The sequence below is a fragment of the Juglans microcarpa x Juglans regia genome, chromosome 4D (assembly GCF_004785595.1).
Source record: "Juglans microcarpa x Juglans regia isolate MS1-56 chromosome 4D, Jm3101_v1.0, whole genome shotgun sequence".
NCBI classification, from domain to species: Eukaryota; Viridiplantae; Streptophyta; class Magnoliopsida; order Fagales; family Juglandaceae; genus Juglans; species Juglans microcarpa x Juglans regia.
Genome location: NC_054600.1, coordinates 28,920,895 through 28,938,847, shown reverse-complemented (window position 1 = coordinate 28,938,847; position 17,953 = coordinate 28,920,895). Strand labels below are relative to the sequence as shown.

General features: G+C 34.6%; 2 protein-coding genes across 2 annotated transcripts; both read right to left on the bottom strand.

Moving 5' to 3' along the window:
* Positions 1–429: 429 nt before the first annotated feature.
* Positions 430–7,919, bottom strand: LOC121260362 (NADPH--cytochrome P450 reductase-like). The gene is given in 19 exon segments (XM_041162203.1): positions 430–929; positions 1,118–1,200; positions 1,203–1,230; positions 1,319–1,441; positions 1,534–1,611; positions 1,694–1,843; positions 1,985–2,081; positions 2,176–2,327; positions 2,429–2,512; positions 2,613–2,838; positions 3,509–3,601; positions 3,684–3,878; positions 4,016–4,085; positions 5,751–5,787; positions 5,864–5,947; positions 6,061–6,118; positions 6,222–6,298; positions 6,407–6,466; positions 7,282–7,919. Coding segments are annotated over 19 exon segments (2,082 nt in total). The 5' UTR covers positions 7,588–7,919; the 3' UTR covers positions 430–848.
* Positions 7,920–11,291: 3,372 nt separating this feature from the next.
* Positions 11,292–14,758, bottom strand: LOC121260878 (protein ECERIFERUM 2-like). Its single transcript, XM_041162940.1, has 2 exons — positions 14,257–14,758; positions 11,292–12,383 (listed from the first exon to the last, which is right to left on the bottom strand). The coding sequence occupies exons 1-2, from the start codon at positions 14,689–14,691 to the stop codon at positions 11,508–11,510; spliced, it is 1,311 nt and encodes a 436-aa protein (XP_041018874.1). The 5' UTR covers positions 14,692–14,758; the 3' UTR covers positions 11,292–11,507.
* Positions 14,759–17,953: the final 3,195 nt, after the last annotated feature.

Below are 17,953 nucleotides of genomic sequence, written 5' to 3'. Positions count from 1 at the left end.
CAACTGGTATACTTATTTTTGTAAAATTTTTTTACGATTGTAAGTTGTAACACTTCAAAAAGAAAGAGTACACTATACGACGACAAACAAGAAGTCGTTTTTATTTGCTTGGTGGTTTGCATCCCCAAGTATTTCCTGGGTGAAAAACTTGGATGCTTTGGAAATTCTTTTTCCAATGGTTTATGGCTCGTTAAGAACATGAGTATATGCATGTATGTTTGTTTCGGTTTCCATCTCCCCTTTGGAAAGTCCTTGCAACGCCAAACAACATGATCTTACCTTCTCTCAAAATACCAAAGTACGGAACAATGTATTATGTAACATTCTTTAAATTTCTTGCCCTTGTTTTTGGTCCTTACAGTTGTAGAAAGATTGCTTTTAGGTTAAGCCAAACAGCAGCAATGGTAAGAAACACAAATATTCTGTCTATAACTTCAACCAGCAGAACCATTTCACTACTAAATCATACAGATCGCAACCCCACACATTTAGAGTGAATCGATCTGTCTGAATCAAATGTTCAGAGTTCTGCTGTATTATATGCTATACCAGCATTAACTATTACAATTATTCATGCAACACAATCCCAACACCACCTAATAATCACCTGTGGAGTATTCTGTTCCTGGAATCTTTGTCACTGAGCTACTATGCTGCTGTTCCTAACAATAAATGTGGCCCCCATTTTCTTTGATGGGGATGTAGGAAACCAGGTTCTAGTTTCCATCACCTTTGTACCAATCTGCTGCTACATACAAACTCCAGGAGGGCAGGAACTTGCCAATCAAAGAGACTTGGACTTGGAGATGAATAAATTGACTTCTACATTTGGCACCAAAGTGGAACTGTCACCATACATCTCTGAGGTATCGTCCATCCATTTGGAGTTTCTTCACTATAGCCTCTGCCTTCGATGAATCCACATTTTCCTGAAACATCCATCAGAAAAAAGATTTTGTAACATGATTCCTCCAACAGAATACGAGCCATGACATTAATATCACTTATAAACATAAGTGAGATTGGTGTGACTTGTTTTTGAGAGTTTACGGGTAAGTGTAAACCTTGTGTGTGTGTGTGTGTGTGTGTGTGAGAGAGAGAGAGAGAGAGCACTTACTTGCTGTTGGACAATTGTATGCAAAGTCCGATGAACATCGCGGGCCATACCCTTGGCATCACCACAAACATAGAAATACCCCCCTCAGAAATCAAGCTCCATAAGAACGCAGCCTGTAATGAAAAGAATTGTTGATGCCATCGGTAATAGTATGCTTATCTAACAAACAGTAACCTCAGCTTGCTCCCGTACACTACTTACTTTGTCCATCAACTTATGTTGAACATACTCCTTCTCTGGCCCCTCCCTTGAAAATGCAACAATCAGCTCTGACAGCACACCTTGTTCCACAAAATTATTTAGCTCATCCTCGTAAATGAAATCCTGCTAACATTGATTGATTAGGAAATCATACAAGGCTCCTCTTTTTCACAAACATTAAAGGACTCGAGGGTTCACATAGCAGCAATCATTACCATCCGGCGGTTTCTGCATCCAAAGAAGAGTAATCCAGGGCCAAGTTGCACACCCGCCTCTTTAAGGGCTGCTCTTTCCTGGGCAAACAATCTTCTATTTAAACTACCTCTTTGCATGCACCACAAAAGAAACCCTACAATTCATAAAGTTATTCCAGACCTGTAGAAATCCTCTGAAAGGTGCCAAGCCAGTACCAGGTCCCACCATGATAACAGGAAGTGAATGATCAGCTGGTAACTTGAAATTAGATTGTCGAATAAAAATAGGAGCCCAGCTACAGCCATGGCTCTTCTCCAGAGGTATTGCATTCTGTTCTCATCCAAGATGATAGATGTTAAATATTTAAACCTAAGTTGTGCTACTAGACATGATGCATGTTATCCAATTAGCACAGTATCAGGGAGCACAGAAGAAAGAGCCATATGACGGGTATACACAGCTAATTATCACCTTCATCCAGGTTGAACACACTCCTTTATGAATTCTGCCAGTGGGAGTTGGACCGTAAACTAAAGCACAGGTCACATGAACTCGATGGGACATAAATCTGGACCAATAATGGGAAGCAGTATTGTTAATTGAAGCTCCATGTTAAGTTATAAACCAGCCTTGGAGTATCATAAGTGGGAAGACTAATATACCTAGGAGAGGATGAGATTGAATAGTAACGGGGCTGCAAGTGAGGCGCTATTGCTGCAAAAAAAACACCAAGAGGAGGCTTTGCTGATGGGAACTCAGCCATTACCTCCAGGAGACTTCTCTGACTTCCAACAACCCATTTGGAATAGTCATCCTGGAAATTAAAAAGCATGTTAAGCATTGACAAGAATACAACATAAGAAAGATAGGATACAAGAACAAAAAGGACAATAGGAAAAAAACTTATTTGATAACCTTCCCCTGAGGGGATGACAAAAACTTAAGCCTCTCTGCTTCACTAGGGTCAACAGCATGGGCAGCCAAAGCAATTAGAGCAGCCTGGAAGTACAAACAATTAGGAACCAGTAAAACCAACAATTTAAGTAACAAAACAAGAATGGAAAGAAGGGGCATAACAAGGCAAATGTGAAATTGTAACCTTCCGAGGAGGACTTAATAGATCTGTGTAACGTGCCAATGCAGTCCGGAGTGTGCAAGGACCAGGGAAAGGAGGCGGCAATGTGCTTCCAAGGGGTGTGCCATCATCATTATCAGCATAAATAGAGAACAGCAAATCTAGAGGTTGACCCAACAATTTTCCAGCTTCTTCAACAGCTTCATCACAATTATCGGCATAAACACCTACATGGTCGCCAGTTTCATACCTGAGGAAAAAAAATCAAAGTGATAATCCACCAGTATCCACAAATCATTTAACATTAGGGGGTAAGAGAAGGGAGAGGAGCACATCTAAAATAAGACTTCGTGGAAGACTATATTCAGAAGGCATTTTGGGGGGAAAAAACAATGCTACCTTAGCCAAGAAACCTAAGACAAACATTTGAATCAACTAAGCCAACAGTCAAATCCTTGCCTCCATAACTACGCACTTTTCTGGCTAAGGCTTCTCCAACAAAAGGGCTATTGTCTTATAAATTATGGTATGAAAGGGAAAGGCCAGGACATTACCACTCCAATTCTAAGGTATGGTATAAGATTCTAGGTTTTCATTTCTTACCTATATTTTCAATGACACTTGAATAAAGCATTAGCAGAATTATGAGAGCAATATATAACAAGTAAAATATCTTATGATTCCGATTGGCTGAGTGATAAATTTATTGCTTGTCAAATTGTATCATTGGTGGGATGATAAAAAAAGTAAAATACTTAAGACGCTCGAATCAATTTTTTTTGGCAGGGAGAAGGGGTAAATTTCAGGCATAAACTGATGAATGAATGCATAATTTATACTTGACAATGAAATCATCAACTTAAACCTATCACCAAGGATCCAAATCTGTAAATAGAAGTACTATATGCACATGAACTTACATAATACCAGTCCCCGAAATATCAAACTCCAGATGTATGCAGGATCGATCGGATTCAGGTTTGTGAAGCTCTTTTTGAACAGCAACATTGACTCTTCAGGCAAAAGAAATCAAAACCAAGTTAAGTAAACAACAATAACAGTGACATAACCAAGCACACACACATCGCTAAGCACCTGCAAGGATGGTGTATATCAAATGACGCAGTCCCATTTGCCATGTTTAAGTAACTATCAACACAGGATGTAACAATAGGATCATGAATCACTACTCTATATTCAGGAATAACAGCTGTGTATGGAGTAGATACAGTATTTGCATCATCTACATCTCGGAGCAACTGATCTAACTCAGGCCATAATTGTTCCCTCCTAGAAAAGAACCACCAACTCATTAAAGCAGAAAACTGAAGTCATAATGCATGATAAAGCCCCATCTTCCCAAAACTATCAGTAGAAATCAGTTAAAATAGATGAAGCAAGCGATTTAGAAAGACTACAAAGTATACCAAGCAGTAAAATCATCCTCAATACATTGATCATCGTCACCCAAACCAACTGCAATAAGACGCTTAGCACCTGCATCAACAACATAGATACGTGTTCAACAAAATTTAGATAGACAGCAAAAACAAACTTGCAGGCATGACAGCATGAGGGCAAACCAAAAAGTGTACAACTATGCTTTTACACAATAAAGAGTTACTAGTTTATATATTTGGCATACACCAAAGCCACATTTTAAAAGAAGTTTAAATATGAAACCAGAAGAAATCAAGGTTCATGCTGTGAATATACAACTACTACCACTGATTCAATTAAATGCACAATCTCAGAAGTTAAGGAGACCAATGACAGAAAGACTTGGATATCAATTTTGGTTATAGAGTTCAGCCAGAACTTATAGAGATGATAATAAATCAATGACAGTTATCCAGCAACCCAAATCGATATGTAATGTAAACTCGAAGTAGTGGATGTAATGAAGAATGGTTTTCACAAGAGGACATTCCAATTTTGCTTAAGGGCATCCTTCGGACTGATCGCAACGGCTTACCTTATTTGTGTAAGTCTAAGAAAGTTGGGTGAGGTTTATTGAGTTGGGTTTTGCTGCTTCGAGTTTATTTCTTTATTTAATTTTTTTGGAAGTTTCAGTTGTGTATAAGGTATTCCTCTGCCAAAAGTGAGGATTTTTAATAAAATGGGGAGGGGGTCACTCTGGACATGTGACCTTCGACTCTTTAAAAAAAAAAAAAAAAAAAAAAAAAAAGATAGGCTGGCCCTATATTGTCTGGCCAGAAGAAACCTCCAAACTCTGAAGCTACAATGTTGGCATCACAAATTTGGTTGAATGAACCCCAAGGGGCTGGCCCAAGTGGTGAAGGCCTTGGTCTTGAGGTATCACTCACTTCAAGGTCCAAGGTTCAACACCTCATGGGTGCAAACAATTCTTTGGGGCCACCCCCTAGTGAAAAGCTAGCAATTTAACCAGTTCCATGTACGGAAACTTCCGAGGGTGTGGTGTACGGGACCAGGTTTATTCTGCAGGGGTGGGTCCGAAGAGGCCTACCTTGGAGAGGTTCCCCAACATTAAAAATAAAATAAAATAAAATAGAATTGTTGAATGGGGTTTAATAAATCTAAAACATCGTGCAAGACAATTTGGCAGCGGTGCAGGTTCAAACAGGCAGACAGTGTCTCCCTTCACTCCATGAATTCATCAACCCAGAATTAAAGTAACAGTCCATCTGAAAATTAATTTAAAAAGAAAAAAAGAAGAAGAAAAAAAGCATAACCTCTACATCACTATAAGCATTCACAATGCATCCCAGCTGAAGGTTCACAACATGTCACATAAACAAGTCAATATCAAATATAGACCTGCTAACAGAATTAAATAATGTAATATTCCAAAAACATGTACTGTAACTGCTTATCGTAGAAACCTACAACAAGTATGCAAGTTTTCACTCAGTTTAAGTACTACAAAATTCTTGGTAATTTTATTGTAGCCCAGAATAGCAGGATAGAAAGTGTTAGTTTGAGAGGGAGAGAGGAAGTCATAAACATTTACAGGATAAGGGGATGAGCAAAAGATGCTTCTCATGAAAGTGAATGTCAGTATTGAAGAATTCAGTCACACTTCCAAGTGCCAATATAGATACAAAGATGCACAGGGAACACTATGAAAATTCTTTTCATTCAGTAAGGCCATGACAACACACATATGCTGAAAATATCTACCTTGTTCGCTAAGTTGTTCATCAACCACCTTCCCAATCTGTTCCACAAAGGGTGTCATCAAATGTCACGACTGTGTTATGATAAGGATGATCATGCAAAGCTTACTAATTTACCTTATTGAAATGTTCATATTGCCGGTTACCCAAGCCAAAAACACCGTATCTGAGTTGTTGAAGCCATGGGGCCCTATCTTTACACTGAGATAAAACCAAGACATTTCAGTACAACAGCCAAAAATGAAATTGGAAATTCCACAACAATGTGACTTCAGAATTTGGATTCATTGTGGATTTGTAGTAAAGCTACCAACCTCAGTTAACCATTTGCAAAATCTAGCAGCATTATCAGTTGGCTCCCCATCTCCATAACTACAATGTCAGCCTCAAATATATTGGATACACCACACTTCCCGAAAAGCAATATGCATTTCAAATTTAACATAATGACAGTACAAGTTAAAGTCTATCTTACGTGGCCAGCATGAAAAAGGCCAAAGTCTCTTTCTTCAGCTTTTCTTCATACTGATCATCATCAGCAGCATAATCGTCCTATGTTAACCATAATCTATAAGCATCGTGAATAGTAAATTCCTCCTGTCAAAGAAGCAATTACCCTGGCCATGATGCATGCCATGCAACAATTCGAGTCCAACATACCAGGTCAACAACTTTGACGGCTGCTTTATCATATCTTGCCTTGATTTCTTCAGCTAAAGCCTATAATTAAAAATGCTCACATTAAATCCTAAAATGAAGGGGGGAAACGAAGTCCAAAACCATGGATAAAAATCAAGGAAACTGCTCATGGTGCAAAAAGAGATCAAAATTAACTTATTTTATACCAACTCTGAGAGTTCAAGACGTATGAACATAAGTGTGTAACTATTAGTAAGCCAAACAATATGTCATAGTGAATGCCACAAATACTGGTTGTCAGTTCTAGAATGAACATTAATCCTTTCACGTCCTTGTGATGGGAAGTCGGAATACCACTAGTCAGGCAACCACACCTGAAACTTGGCACGACAAGCCGCTCCAATTCTACAGAAACTATTGGCAAGGTCACAGCTCAATCAAGTCGTCTGAAAAGTAAAAAAGAGGTTGATAGAAGCTAAGCTCATCTACAATCCCGATATTCCTCAAGAGGGTTCAAACCAATAAAAGACCAACTAGTTCCGCACTCAGCTTCGGAGTTGGGAGCATACACGATGGCACATTTTTCTCCTAAATGCAAGAATGCCTAGTTAACCCGTAGTCTTGGGACCCTCCATTGATCCGTATTCTAAACATAGTGGAACTTCGCGGAGGCAACCATTTGACAAATTGACAATCCCAACGATAATGAATTAGCATCAGCCACGTAAGCCAAATTAATTATATATACGTGAAACTAATTAACAGATTAAAGAAAACTAAAGAATGATTCTCAGTCCAAATCATCAGCTTTAACACCACAACCACCCTAAAGCACTCAAATACATAAAAACACACGATAAACAAACTTCAATTTGCCAAAAGGAGAACAAGTTGACCTTAGCGAAGCCCTCCGCAGTGCCAGTCTGAGTACCGAAGAAAACGGCAACCTTAGTGTTCCCGGAGTCTGCCTCGACCTCGTCGTCCTCGTCGTCCTTGGCCGAAAACTTGGGCACCACCACCGGCTTCACCTCCCTGGTACCACTCCGATCCCACGATCTCCTCCACATCAACACCAACAGCCCGATTATCACCGCCACAGACGTAGTCAGGATGACCACCACCGAGTCCGATACCGAGCCGCCCAGGGAAATCCCCAGCGCCGACTCCAGCATCCGTAACAATACCGAATCCGAATCCGCCATCTTCAACCGAAATCTCGAACCCCCCCCCCCCCCAAAAAAAAAATGCTGTACACTGGTACGCTTTTTCTCCGGCCGGGGAGAAAGAAGGTGTAAATTTCCTTTTTTTTTTATAAACGATGTTCTTTTACAGAGAGAAAGGGTAGCCCTAGAAGCTGCTGTAGGTCGGTAATCAAGCGGGACTGACGAATACGCAATCTGGGTCTGGAAACGGCGTGGAGGTGGAAAGGTGGGTCCCTGAGTCTTGACCAAATATTCTGGTCACTTTTTATGTTTTTTGGGTATCTTCGCCGGACGATCCTGTTTTGTGTTGGCAAGGTTCCTTCTCTTCTGCGCGAAGTTCGAGACGCGTGTCGTTTACAAATACAAGAATTCATCCCACAAGCTACAATTTTTTTTTTTTTTCTTATTAAGTATGTATTATATTTTTTTCTCTTATTTAGTTTGTGTTATATAGATTATGAATAGAATAATTTAATTAGTTTAAGAATAATAAAATTAAAAAATAAATAAAATAAATAAAAATAAATATAGTGTGTGATATGTGGAAATGATGAAGAGTAAAACTCTTACAAATATGATGGGTAATAATATTTTAGAGATAATATCAAATACTAAAAATATATCAGGTTCTCCAAGAGCATGATGACCTAATAGCATATGACCCGATTTTTCAAATAGAAGACTTGGGTTTGAAACCCCTTACCCCCATTCTATAGAAAAATAAAAAAATAAATAACAAATATTAGGGATTTACAGGAATCGACAAGACCAATCGTCACTGGGGAACCAGCTATTGGAGTCAAGAATCGGTCGGAACCGATGGAGAACTGATCAACCGGCGGTAGGAATTACAAGAAATCGACGTCAGCCGGTTGGGTCCCGAACTGAACCAGGTTCAAATCGTCAAATCGGTCGATATAATATATATATATATATATATATATAATCACTTAAGTAAAACAATATCATTTCACTTAAGTGATTTAAATGGCGTCATTTTACTCGTAATGTATAGAAAAAATACAGGTAAAATGATGTCATTTGGTTTAATACACTAAATGTCGTCGTTTAGATCTAGGGTTTAATAATCCCTCCCCTCATTCTTTATCCCAATCATCTTTCTTTCTTCTCTCTCCTCTCTCACCCCGCAGTGCAGTCCTCCCCTCCCCTTTTCTTTCACGCCGCTCAGCCTGTCCCTCACCTATCCGAGCTATCTCATCTCTCCCCTTTGAAACGTCTTTTCGAGCTCTATGTCGTTCACAGTTGACAAGTCATCTCTTTCGTTGTCCTCTCATCTCTCTTGTTCACCTCTACTACTGAGGTTTTGTTATGAATTTCGAGTTGATTTGTTGTGAATTTTTGAATTTGTTATGAATTTTGATTTATTCGTTTTGAATTTATGAATTTATGTTGTGAATTTAGATATGGGTTACTGATGGACCAATCGTTGAACTGATTGGTATTGACCATAAAATTCTGGTCGGTTCTCTCTCTCCCTATCGGCCGATTTCACTTGGCCCATCATCTTCAAAAACTATAGGTGTAGGTGCTGATAGAATTGGTTTTTAGCCCTAGTTTTCAAATATCATTAACTTTGCGTCCAATTGGTGATAGCTTATTTGGATTCAGAAATTATCTTATATCATCTTACTATTATAATTTTTTTAAACTATCACATAAAAATATAATAAATAATTTAAACTTTTTAAATTTTTAAATAATAATAATATTTTATTATAATTTATTTAAAATCATTTTATCTTATTTTATTTTTTTAATGAGCACTGCGTTGCTTTTGTTGTCCCCACTTTTTCGTACAATGTTTTTTATTTCTGTTGGGCTTTCCGAGGTTGACATTTTCGGAAGGATTCGGATAGGGGTATTTTGGATGGATTCTTGACAAGAGATTATTTCCTTTCTACTTTTGCAATGCTGTTGGTGCGATTCCTGATAAGACTCGATAAAGAGAGGAAAAAAATTATAATACGATACAAAAGCTCCGAAATGGAAAAATAAGGCCGGCCAGAGCTCATTAGCACAGGTTTCGTCATATTTTATCATATCGCGTTCAAGTTTCAACTACTTCTCTCCAGTCTTTGTACGCCAAAGGTCAGTTCTATGTTTTGTTGTTCAATTAAATTAAATTTATTTTAAATTAATTATTAATAAGATTTTTTTTAATTTTTAATAAAATATTAAACTTATCTCAATCTATTTCATATATTTTAACTTAAAAAATTATTTAATCCAAATTAAAAAGTTAAATTCATCTTAATAGATCTATAAAATATTACTATTCATAATTTAACTCAACTCAACCCATTTTAATATCTAAACATATCGATTATATATAAGGGCAAAGATGACAAAAGCAGTGAAGTCCCATTCATTGTATTGTAATCGAGTGTTTAATCTACAAGGAAGGGTATGGCAGCTTTGGATTTGTATGTTGAGCGCTTTCAGTAGTCTATCAAAGATCTTTAGTCCTGTTTGGATATAGAGATAGTTTAATCTCATTTTATTTTATTATTATAAAATTATAATTTTTATATAAAATATAAAAAATAATTTAATTTTTTTAAATTCAATAATAATAATAATAATAGTAAAAAAAATCTATCAATATTTTATTCAACTAATCTAAAACTATTTTATCTCAATATCTAAACTCTTTCTTAGCCTATAATTATAGGAAAAGGATAGGAATCCCGCTGGTGGATCCCGCTCCATTTTTGTTTTTTCTTTTACTAAGTGATTAATAAAATATTGTTTAATAATATTGTAAATTTTCTTATTTTTTAAAAAATATTTAAAAGTGTTATTTTTTTCACATTATTTTTTAACACTTTTAAATGGAGCGGGATGCTCAAACGGGATTCGTAGCATTACCCATAATCATATATCCAACTCACTCTTGGTCAAGATGTTGCCAATAGCAATGGCATTGAACATTCTTCCTTTCAATGTTTGGCTCTTTTTCAAATATTGGTTGTCCCATTATTTGTTCAAAGTTCAATTGCATTGAATGTTTTCCAATTTCAATTCTAATCAGATTGGGTAGTGCCATCGTCAGTGTTCTCATATTGAATCGGGCTCCATCGTATTCACTAATTTATATCGAACTGGGCTAGTATTCCTTCAGATTTGGGCCTTGAGTAATTAGATCAACCTCACAGCCCATACGTGGAACATGCCTGCGCTGCATGCAGTACTTCTCATAAAAGCTTCCACGCTTTGCATTGCTCTGATTTCGGCGTCCACCTCTGTTCTTTTGTTTTCTTTTGAAAAAAATTCCCTTCTCGTATCAAGAGATTGGAAATAAATACAAGAAACAAACAAACAAACAAAAATAAAAAGTTGATAGCCTTACCTGAAATCACCGCTTGTAGACTTAATAGTCTTAACATAAGTAATATTTAATTAGATAGAATAAATCATAGAGTAGGATTCGAACTTAGAATCTCTATTCTACGTCGTGTAAAATCACTATTTATTCCAAAACTTTAAGCTGATGAGTAGATGTGTATACCAGGAAACACGATTTAAATTTGAATACAGCAAAAAAGGAAACTGGAAAGATAAGGTGAAGATATTGGAGAAGCCTTTGAGCATCATCCTTTTGTGTTTTCTTTTTATTTGAGAAATGAAACAGAAGAATTAAGTATTCACTGTTCATTAAATCCGAACACACTACAGAGCTTGCAGGATTAAAATCACATATAAACCAACCTCCTCGGATTGGAAGGCTGTGCCAGTCTCATCACATGAGTTCTTTGTACCAAATACAAGACCTATCTGTTTAATTTATTGAAAATATAGCTTAGAAACAATTCAGGTATAGAATCATTAAGCAGACAGCAGAAGCAGAACACCACCAAAGATTGACATTTCTCTGCTCACAGAAATCTGGTGAGTCCTGTTTACTGCATCCAATCCCTCTCAAGCTTGTTTCTTAGCAGCTGAAATTGATTTTCAGGCAAAACCATGGTCACTGTCACTCCATCTCTGCCACCACTCTCAGCTTTGCCTTTTGCTGCTCCTGGAAGCACCAAGACAACCCCTTCATCACCAACCCCATTGATGGCATAGTTTACAAAAACAGGTTTCCGTCCCTTCAATTCCAATCCATAAATTTCAGCTTCTTCCAAATTTACAAACGTTAAGTTTGCTCCATAGGCTATATAATCTGCCTCCCCATTTTCTTTCTCCACAATTTCTTCAGTCATTCCCATGCCATATTCCACTCTTTTCTCAGCTATTAATTCTACCACTGCTGATATATCAGCTTTTGCCACTGAGAAATCTGCTTCAACTGTGCGTAGCACCATGCCATTAGTTGGATATTCATTCTCCCTGTTGCGAGAACTACTTGTACAAACTGCAATAATTCTTGGGCCGCAATCTTCCCTGATTTCAGATAAACATCTCCATATGATTGCAGACAGAACTTCGAAATGCGAGATTTTGGCTGCTTGATCCACGGCACAGACATTTGCTAGCAAGTGCTCAAGCTGTTTTGCAGTGATTTGGAAATAGTTTGTCTCCATTTTGCTGTTGTTGGCAATTAGCCAGTGATCTCCCAGCGGGTCCACCCTTTTCGTGGAAACCAAATTCTCCAGAACTGAAGGTGGGGATTTGGATTTCCCGAGATTTACTGGTTGCAGACACTTGGGTCGCATTTGACCAGACAAGATCTTGGTCCACATGTTGACGAAGGATGTGGCTGAGAATGCATCTCCAAGAACATGGGCCCAACTGAGTCCCAATGAGATTCCTCCACATTTGAACCAAGTGAACTGTTTGAAAGCCATGAACACACTCAACACTTGCTAACTTTCTAGTTTTTGCAAAAAGAACTGGGAGGAAATAACAAAGGAATATGGAAATTGAAGATGGAAAATGATTTATACACTTTACACAATTATATTTTAAATGGAGAGTATTTTTATAAAATATCTTATAAAGATAACATTATTTTATAAAAATATTTTTATTTTATAATATTATTGTAAGATGTGTTGTAAAAATATATTACGTGCATATTATTAATCATTGAAGATTCCATCAGAAGGAATCATCTCTGCATGTGGACCAGATGGATAGATGGAAAGGTTGAAACATTAAAGGACATGATCAAAAGTAGGTGTTATGTTATGCACCTAGTACTCGATCCCGGGTATGATGGACGGTAACGTACCGCGTGTCGGTATTTATAACTCTGGAGCTAATTTTGGTGGCTTATTAATTAATCTGCGGTCCCTCTCCATCAAGCAATTATTATAACTAACAAAAAATAATTAAAAAATAAACGATAATAAAAAAAGTCAGCCTCCTTTGAGGTGCACGACCACCCAAGGGTAGATCGAGTCAACCACGGCGGAATATTGACTAGAGCTGGCCACCCCAAAAGAAATCATCACGAACGGGCCGGGATCTCTTATGCGGAATTTTGTATACAAAATCTTGTTATTCATATCTTCTTATAATTATAATTTTTTTAAATTTTTATATAAAAATATAATAAATAATTTAACTTTTTAATCAAATTTAAAAATAAAAATAATACTAAAAAATTATATATAATAATATTTTATTTAATTACTATTCAAAATATCTCATTTCAAACGGTTTATACAAACCCAACGTTAACGCCAACACAAGGGTGGCTAGGGAGTAGAGATCAGAAATGTCACGTAACTCTATGACTCAGTAACCTCATCTTCAATTGAAACCATATATAACATACTGCAACTCAAGATAACATTTATATTCATTTATCTTAGAGCATTACTATTCATAAGCTCATACACCACACACTATAATTTTTTTTATTTTTTTAAAATTTTTTGAAATTTTTTTTTTTGGTTTTATTATTCTTAAAATAATTGAATTATTTTACTTATAATCTATATACCACATATTTGATAAGAGAATAAAATTAAAAAAAATTATAAAATAGATGGTGTGTGGTGTATGAGGCTTAAGAATACTTAAAATAATTGAATTATTTTACTTATAATCTATATACCACATATTTGATAAGAGAATAAAATTAAAAAAATCATAAAATAGATGGTGTGTGGTGTATGAAACTTAGGAATAGAATTTTTCTTTCTTTATCTTATCATTACGTACTTCAAATTATTCTATCCGCGTGTACTTCAAACTCGTGTATAGATAATTGCCTGTAACAATTTTACCTACCAGATTATCTATAAATACATGCATGAATACTTTACACTCAAATATTTTCAGACTATTTTATTATTAATTTAAAAATTATTTTTATTATTTTTATTACTATTTACACGTCATCTAAGATATTTTTACTATCCAAAAACGGAGTCTCAACGACCAAAGCCTAGTGAGTGCCTTTGAAGTAGGGAATAACATCATGTGTTTTTTAAAACGAGTAGTACTTATCCCGAATAAGCTTAACGGTGATGAAGGAATAAGGAGTAAGAATGGTAAGGATCGAGAAGTGTTGTGGGTTGGAGGGAGCGGAGGTCGTAGCTGACGAGATCGCGTTGACGTACGCGATCAATAGCTGGCTGATACCATATAGAGTTCTACCTTATAATGAACTCATGATATTATTGACAAACACACATATATGTGTGTGTGTGTATCCGCCGAGATGGAAGAAATTGCTATGTATGTAGTACGTACCTGCATGATGACGAGAGGGGAGAAAGCGAGATCAGGACCAAGAACTTGATTATAAACAAGAAAACTCTGATCCTTCTTCATGTCCAAGAATTCCTCGATGGTCGTGTCGCACTCCGCTTCGACTATCCGCACGCCACTGTCGTTGCACTTGATGAATGGCCTGCCGGTTTCCGACCTCCGAATCCTCCCTGAAACGGTGGTGTAGAGGTCCAGACATTTGAACATGGGTTCCTTTAGCTTATCTATCGTGAGCCCCTCGACTGCTTCGCGCGTAAAGAAGTAAACCCCTTGAATGTAATGGAGCTTCATGGCCAAGTCCATGTCTGTCAGCTCATGAACATTGTTAATCTCGCTCGTCACCGTCGCTGGCACCACAGACGACAGCTTAACGTTATAAAGCAGAAGGCTTTCGTTGTTTGCAGAACCCGTTTTCATGTTTGTGGAAGTTGCTTAGTTTTAGACCATTCAGGAGATAAAAAGACGAGATAATAGATACGAGTGTTTTTGTGTCTTTTATTGGGTATATTTATTATTTGACAAACGATATTTGCAGATGTTGATTGTGCAAACGTCGTTTTTAAAAATAATGAGATATATTATTAAAAAAATAATTCCTTTTTATGTGTATTTCATATTTTTTTTAAAAGAAATTATATGGTACTAGCATACTTCACGACTACAAATATAATTTTTCATGTATTTTATAGACTGCCCTATTCTGCTTTTACAAAACTTTCAAACCATCATATTTCATCTCATCTCATTTCAACATCTAAACATCATTCAAATATAAATATTTTTTAATTTTTTCTTCTAATCATTACAACTTTCCAAAACTTCTAAACAAAATACAAAAAATAATTTAACTTTTTCAAATACCAAAATAAAAATAATCTTAATAAATTATATTTTAACCCTTATTTAACCTTATAATTCTTTTATTTAATTTAATTATTTCATTACCATTCAGATTTTGTTTAGAATAATGATAGGCTTACTACTTTATAGTGTATTTAATTTTTTTTTCTTTTAAGTATTCTTCTTAACATTCTTAATTAGTAAAAAAATTTAAAAAAATCATACAACTTCACTAATAACAATTTCTTAATTATTAAATAAAAATAAAAGAAGTAACAAATGAATGGTAAGAGAATAGCCTATCATTATCATCTTCTTCTTCTTCTTTTTTAATCTTATGGCATATATGTAACCAACCCAACTCCTAAATTAAATGGTGCATGATCCATAGCCGCGCACTTTTCTTCTTACATTGTCATATCAGTTCGTACTCATAAATGACGGGATTACTAAATGTAACAAAACAAACATGAACCAAGAATTAATGGAAAGAACGTATTCCTCCCGTAAGGTCATTTTCAATCGAGTCATTTTGTACAGAGACTCTACACTCTATACATCTTTTTCTTTTCAATATGGACGTCTCAATGAAATGGGGTTCGGATCGAGTGGGTACTAATGAAGGGAACTTTTTCTTTTTCTTTTTCTGTATTTGTATTTGATGCTCATATGACATATGCCCTTTTTGTCGTACATTATTTTTAATTATTGCAAGAAAAATACTTATTTTGGACAATATCATTTTAAACAAAATATTTTCCATGAAATATCACTACTTTTCCATTTTCTAGTGACAGCTTTATAAACGGTAAACTCGGTTAAATACGGTATTTGGAATGGTGCTGAAACTAATCTTCATCGACTAATTTTTTATTTTGGTAAAGCATCAGCTAATTATTAAGTTCATGTTTGAGATTGGGGAGAAATATAACTTATAATTTATATAATTTAAGTAATAAGTTCTACTATTAAAAAATTATTTATTGTTTGGTAATCATATGTTTAAAGTACTTTTAAACATGTTATGTTTGTTTGAAAATAAATTAAAAATATATATTTTATGAGGTATAAATGATAATTATTATAATTTTTAATTATTATGATCATATCCTTAAAAGTTTAAAAACTATAATTATTTTAAAGTTGTATAGGTGTTTTCATTCATTGACAATTTTTTTTTTAATTCGAATTACGTTCTGCGTTATCTGAAAAAATAAATTTGAGAAAAATGATATACTTTTTAGTTTATTTGAGATTAAATGTGTTTTAATATGTAACTCACAAACAATCTAGTTTTTCCATTAAATGATTTTTAAAGCTATTTAAACAATTTTTAAGGCTTCTATCGCAATCCAAACAAGTTTTAAAGATAAATGATTTGGACAAGTTTTAAATAGACGGATTATATACAATAGATTTATGTAAATCTTATTTATTTAAAACGTGTAACTAACGTTGCTTATTATTAAATTTAATTAACTTAAAACCAAAAAATTGAACGGTAACCACCAAAATTTAATATGATAGAAGTAGATTGAAAGCGTCGCATCGTGATGCGATTGTCAAGCTTCCAAACCCAAAACCCATCCCCGTCTCTCTCACACCACTTGATGTAGATACTTGATTGATATAATTACAAAGAATTATATAAAAATAATCTTATAAATAAATATAATTTTATGTGATCCGTTAGATTTATTTTATAATAAAAATAACTTTATAATTTAACAAATCATATCAAATTACATCAATTTGTAGGATTACTTTTACGTAAACAATTTATGACTAGAGTATTTCTCACGTTATATGCAAATATATACATTAAGCGTTTGTTTAGTAAATTCTTTTATAATTTTATTTATTATCATCAATATTCAAATACAAATATTTTTAATTTCAAAATTTTGATTTTTTCATCTAATCGTTACAATTTTTTCAAACGTTCAAACAAAACACAAAAAATAATATTACTTTTTCAAATTTCAAAATAAAAATTATATTAAAAAAATATATTCTATCAACATTTTAATTTTATAATAATTTTTATTCAAATTTTCTCTTTTATTTCTCAAAACTTAATAAAACATATTAACTTTTGTTTTCAGGAAATATCTCATCTCATCTCACTTCATCATTACAACTTTTTCAAATCTCCACACAAAATAAAATAAACAATTCAACTTTTTCAAATCTCAAAACAAAAATAATATTACAAAATATATTCTAATAATATTTTATTCAACTTTTTAACTTTAATCTCATCTCATCTCATCTCTAAAAACAAACGAGCCCTTAAAAACACTGCTACACCCACTAAGAGTGTGGCACAAGAAAAGTCACTGAGAAGGCTATATGGCCTTTTAAGTAAAAAATTTCAAAATATCGGTAAAAAAACTTACTTAATCAATAAGTAAAAAAAATAATTGAAATCTATTATCGAGACACAAATGATTTTTTTAACTCAAATCATTTCACTAGTATTTACAAAATTTTCATATAATCTAATTACCCAAACACATTCTAAGAAAAATACTTTAACTAAAATAAAATTGTATAAAAATAAATTTAAAAATTGATGTAGTTTAATATAATACGGTAAATTATAAAATTAAATTAAGGCCTCATCTTTGTTATGGCATTGGGCCACAATGTATGATAAGCCGCTCTTGAGTCATGAATTCCAAAATTGTGTGTTCTTTTGGCCTTTAACTTTTAAATAATCTGACTAATCTTTTATTTGGAAAAGGTATGGAAAAAATCCAAGGAATTGGGACGTGCATTTTCCACTAGATATTCATTACGGTTGTTGGGATATCAGGAAAAAAGAAACCAAAGTTGT

Excerpts from the sequence above, each read along its gene's own strand:
- LOC121260878 (XM_041162940.1), bottom strand. The coding sequence starts at position 14,691 with ATGAAAACGGGTTCTGCAAACAACGAAAGCCTTCTGCTTTATAACGTT. Across the intron at positions 12,384-14,256 it reads CCCCTCTCGTCATCATGCAG|TTCACTTGGTTCAAATGTGG; the intron begins GTACGTACTACA and ends GCTTTCAAACAG.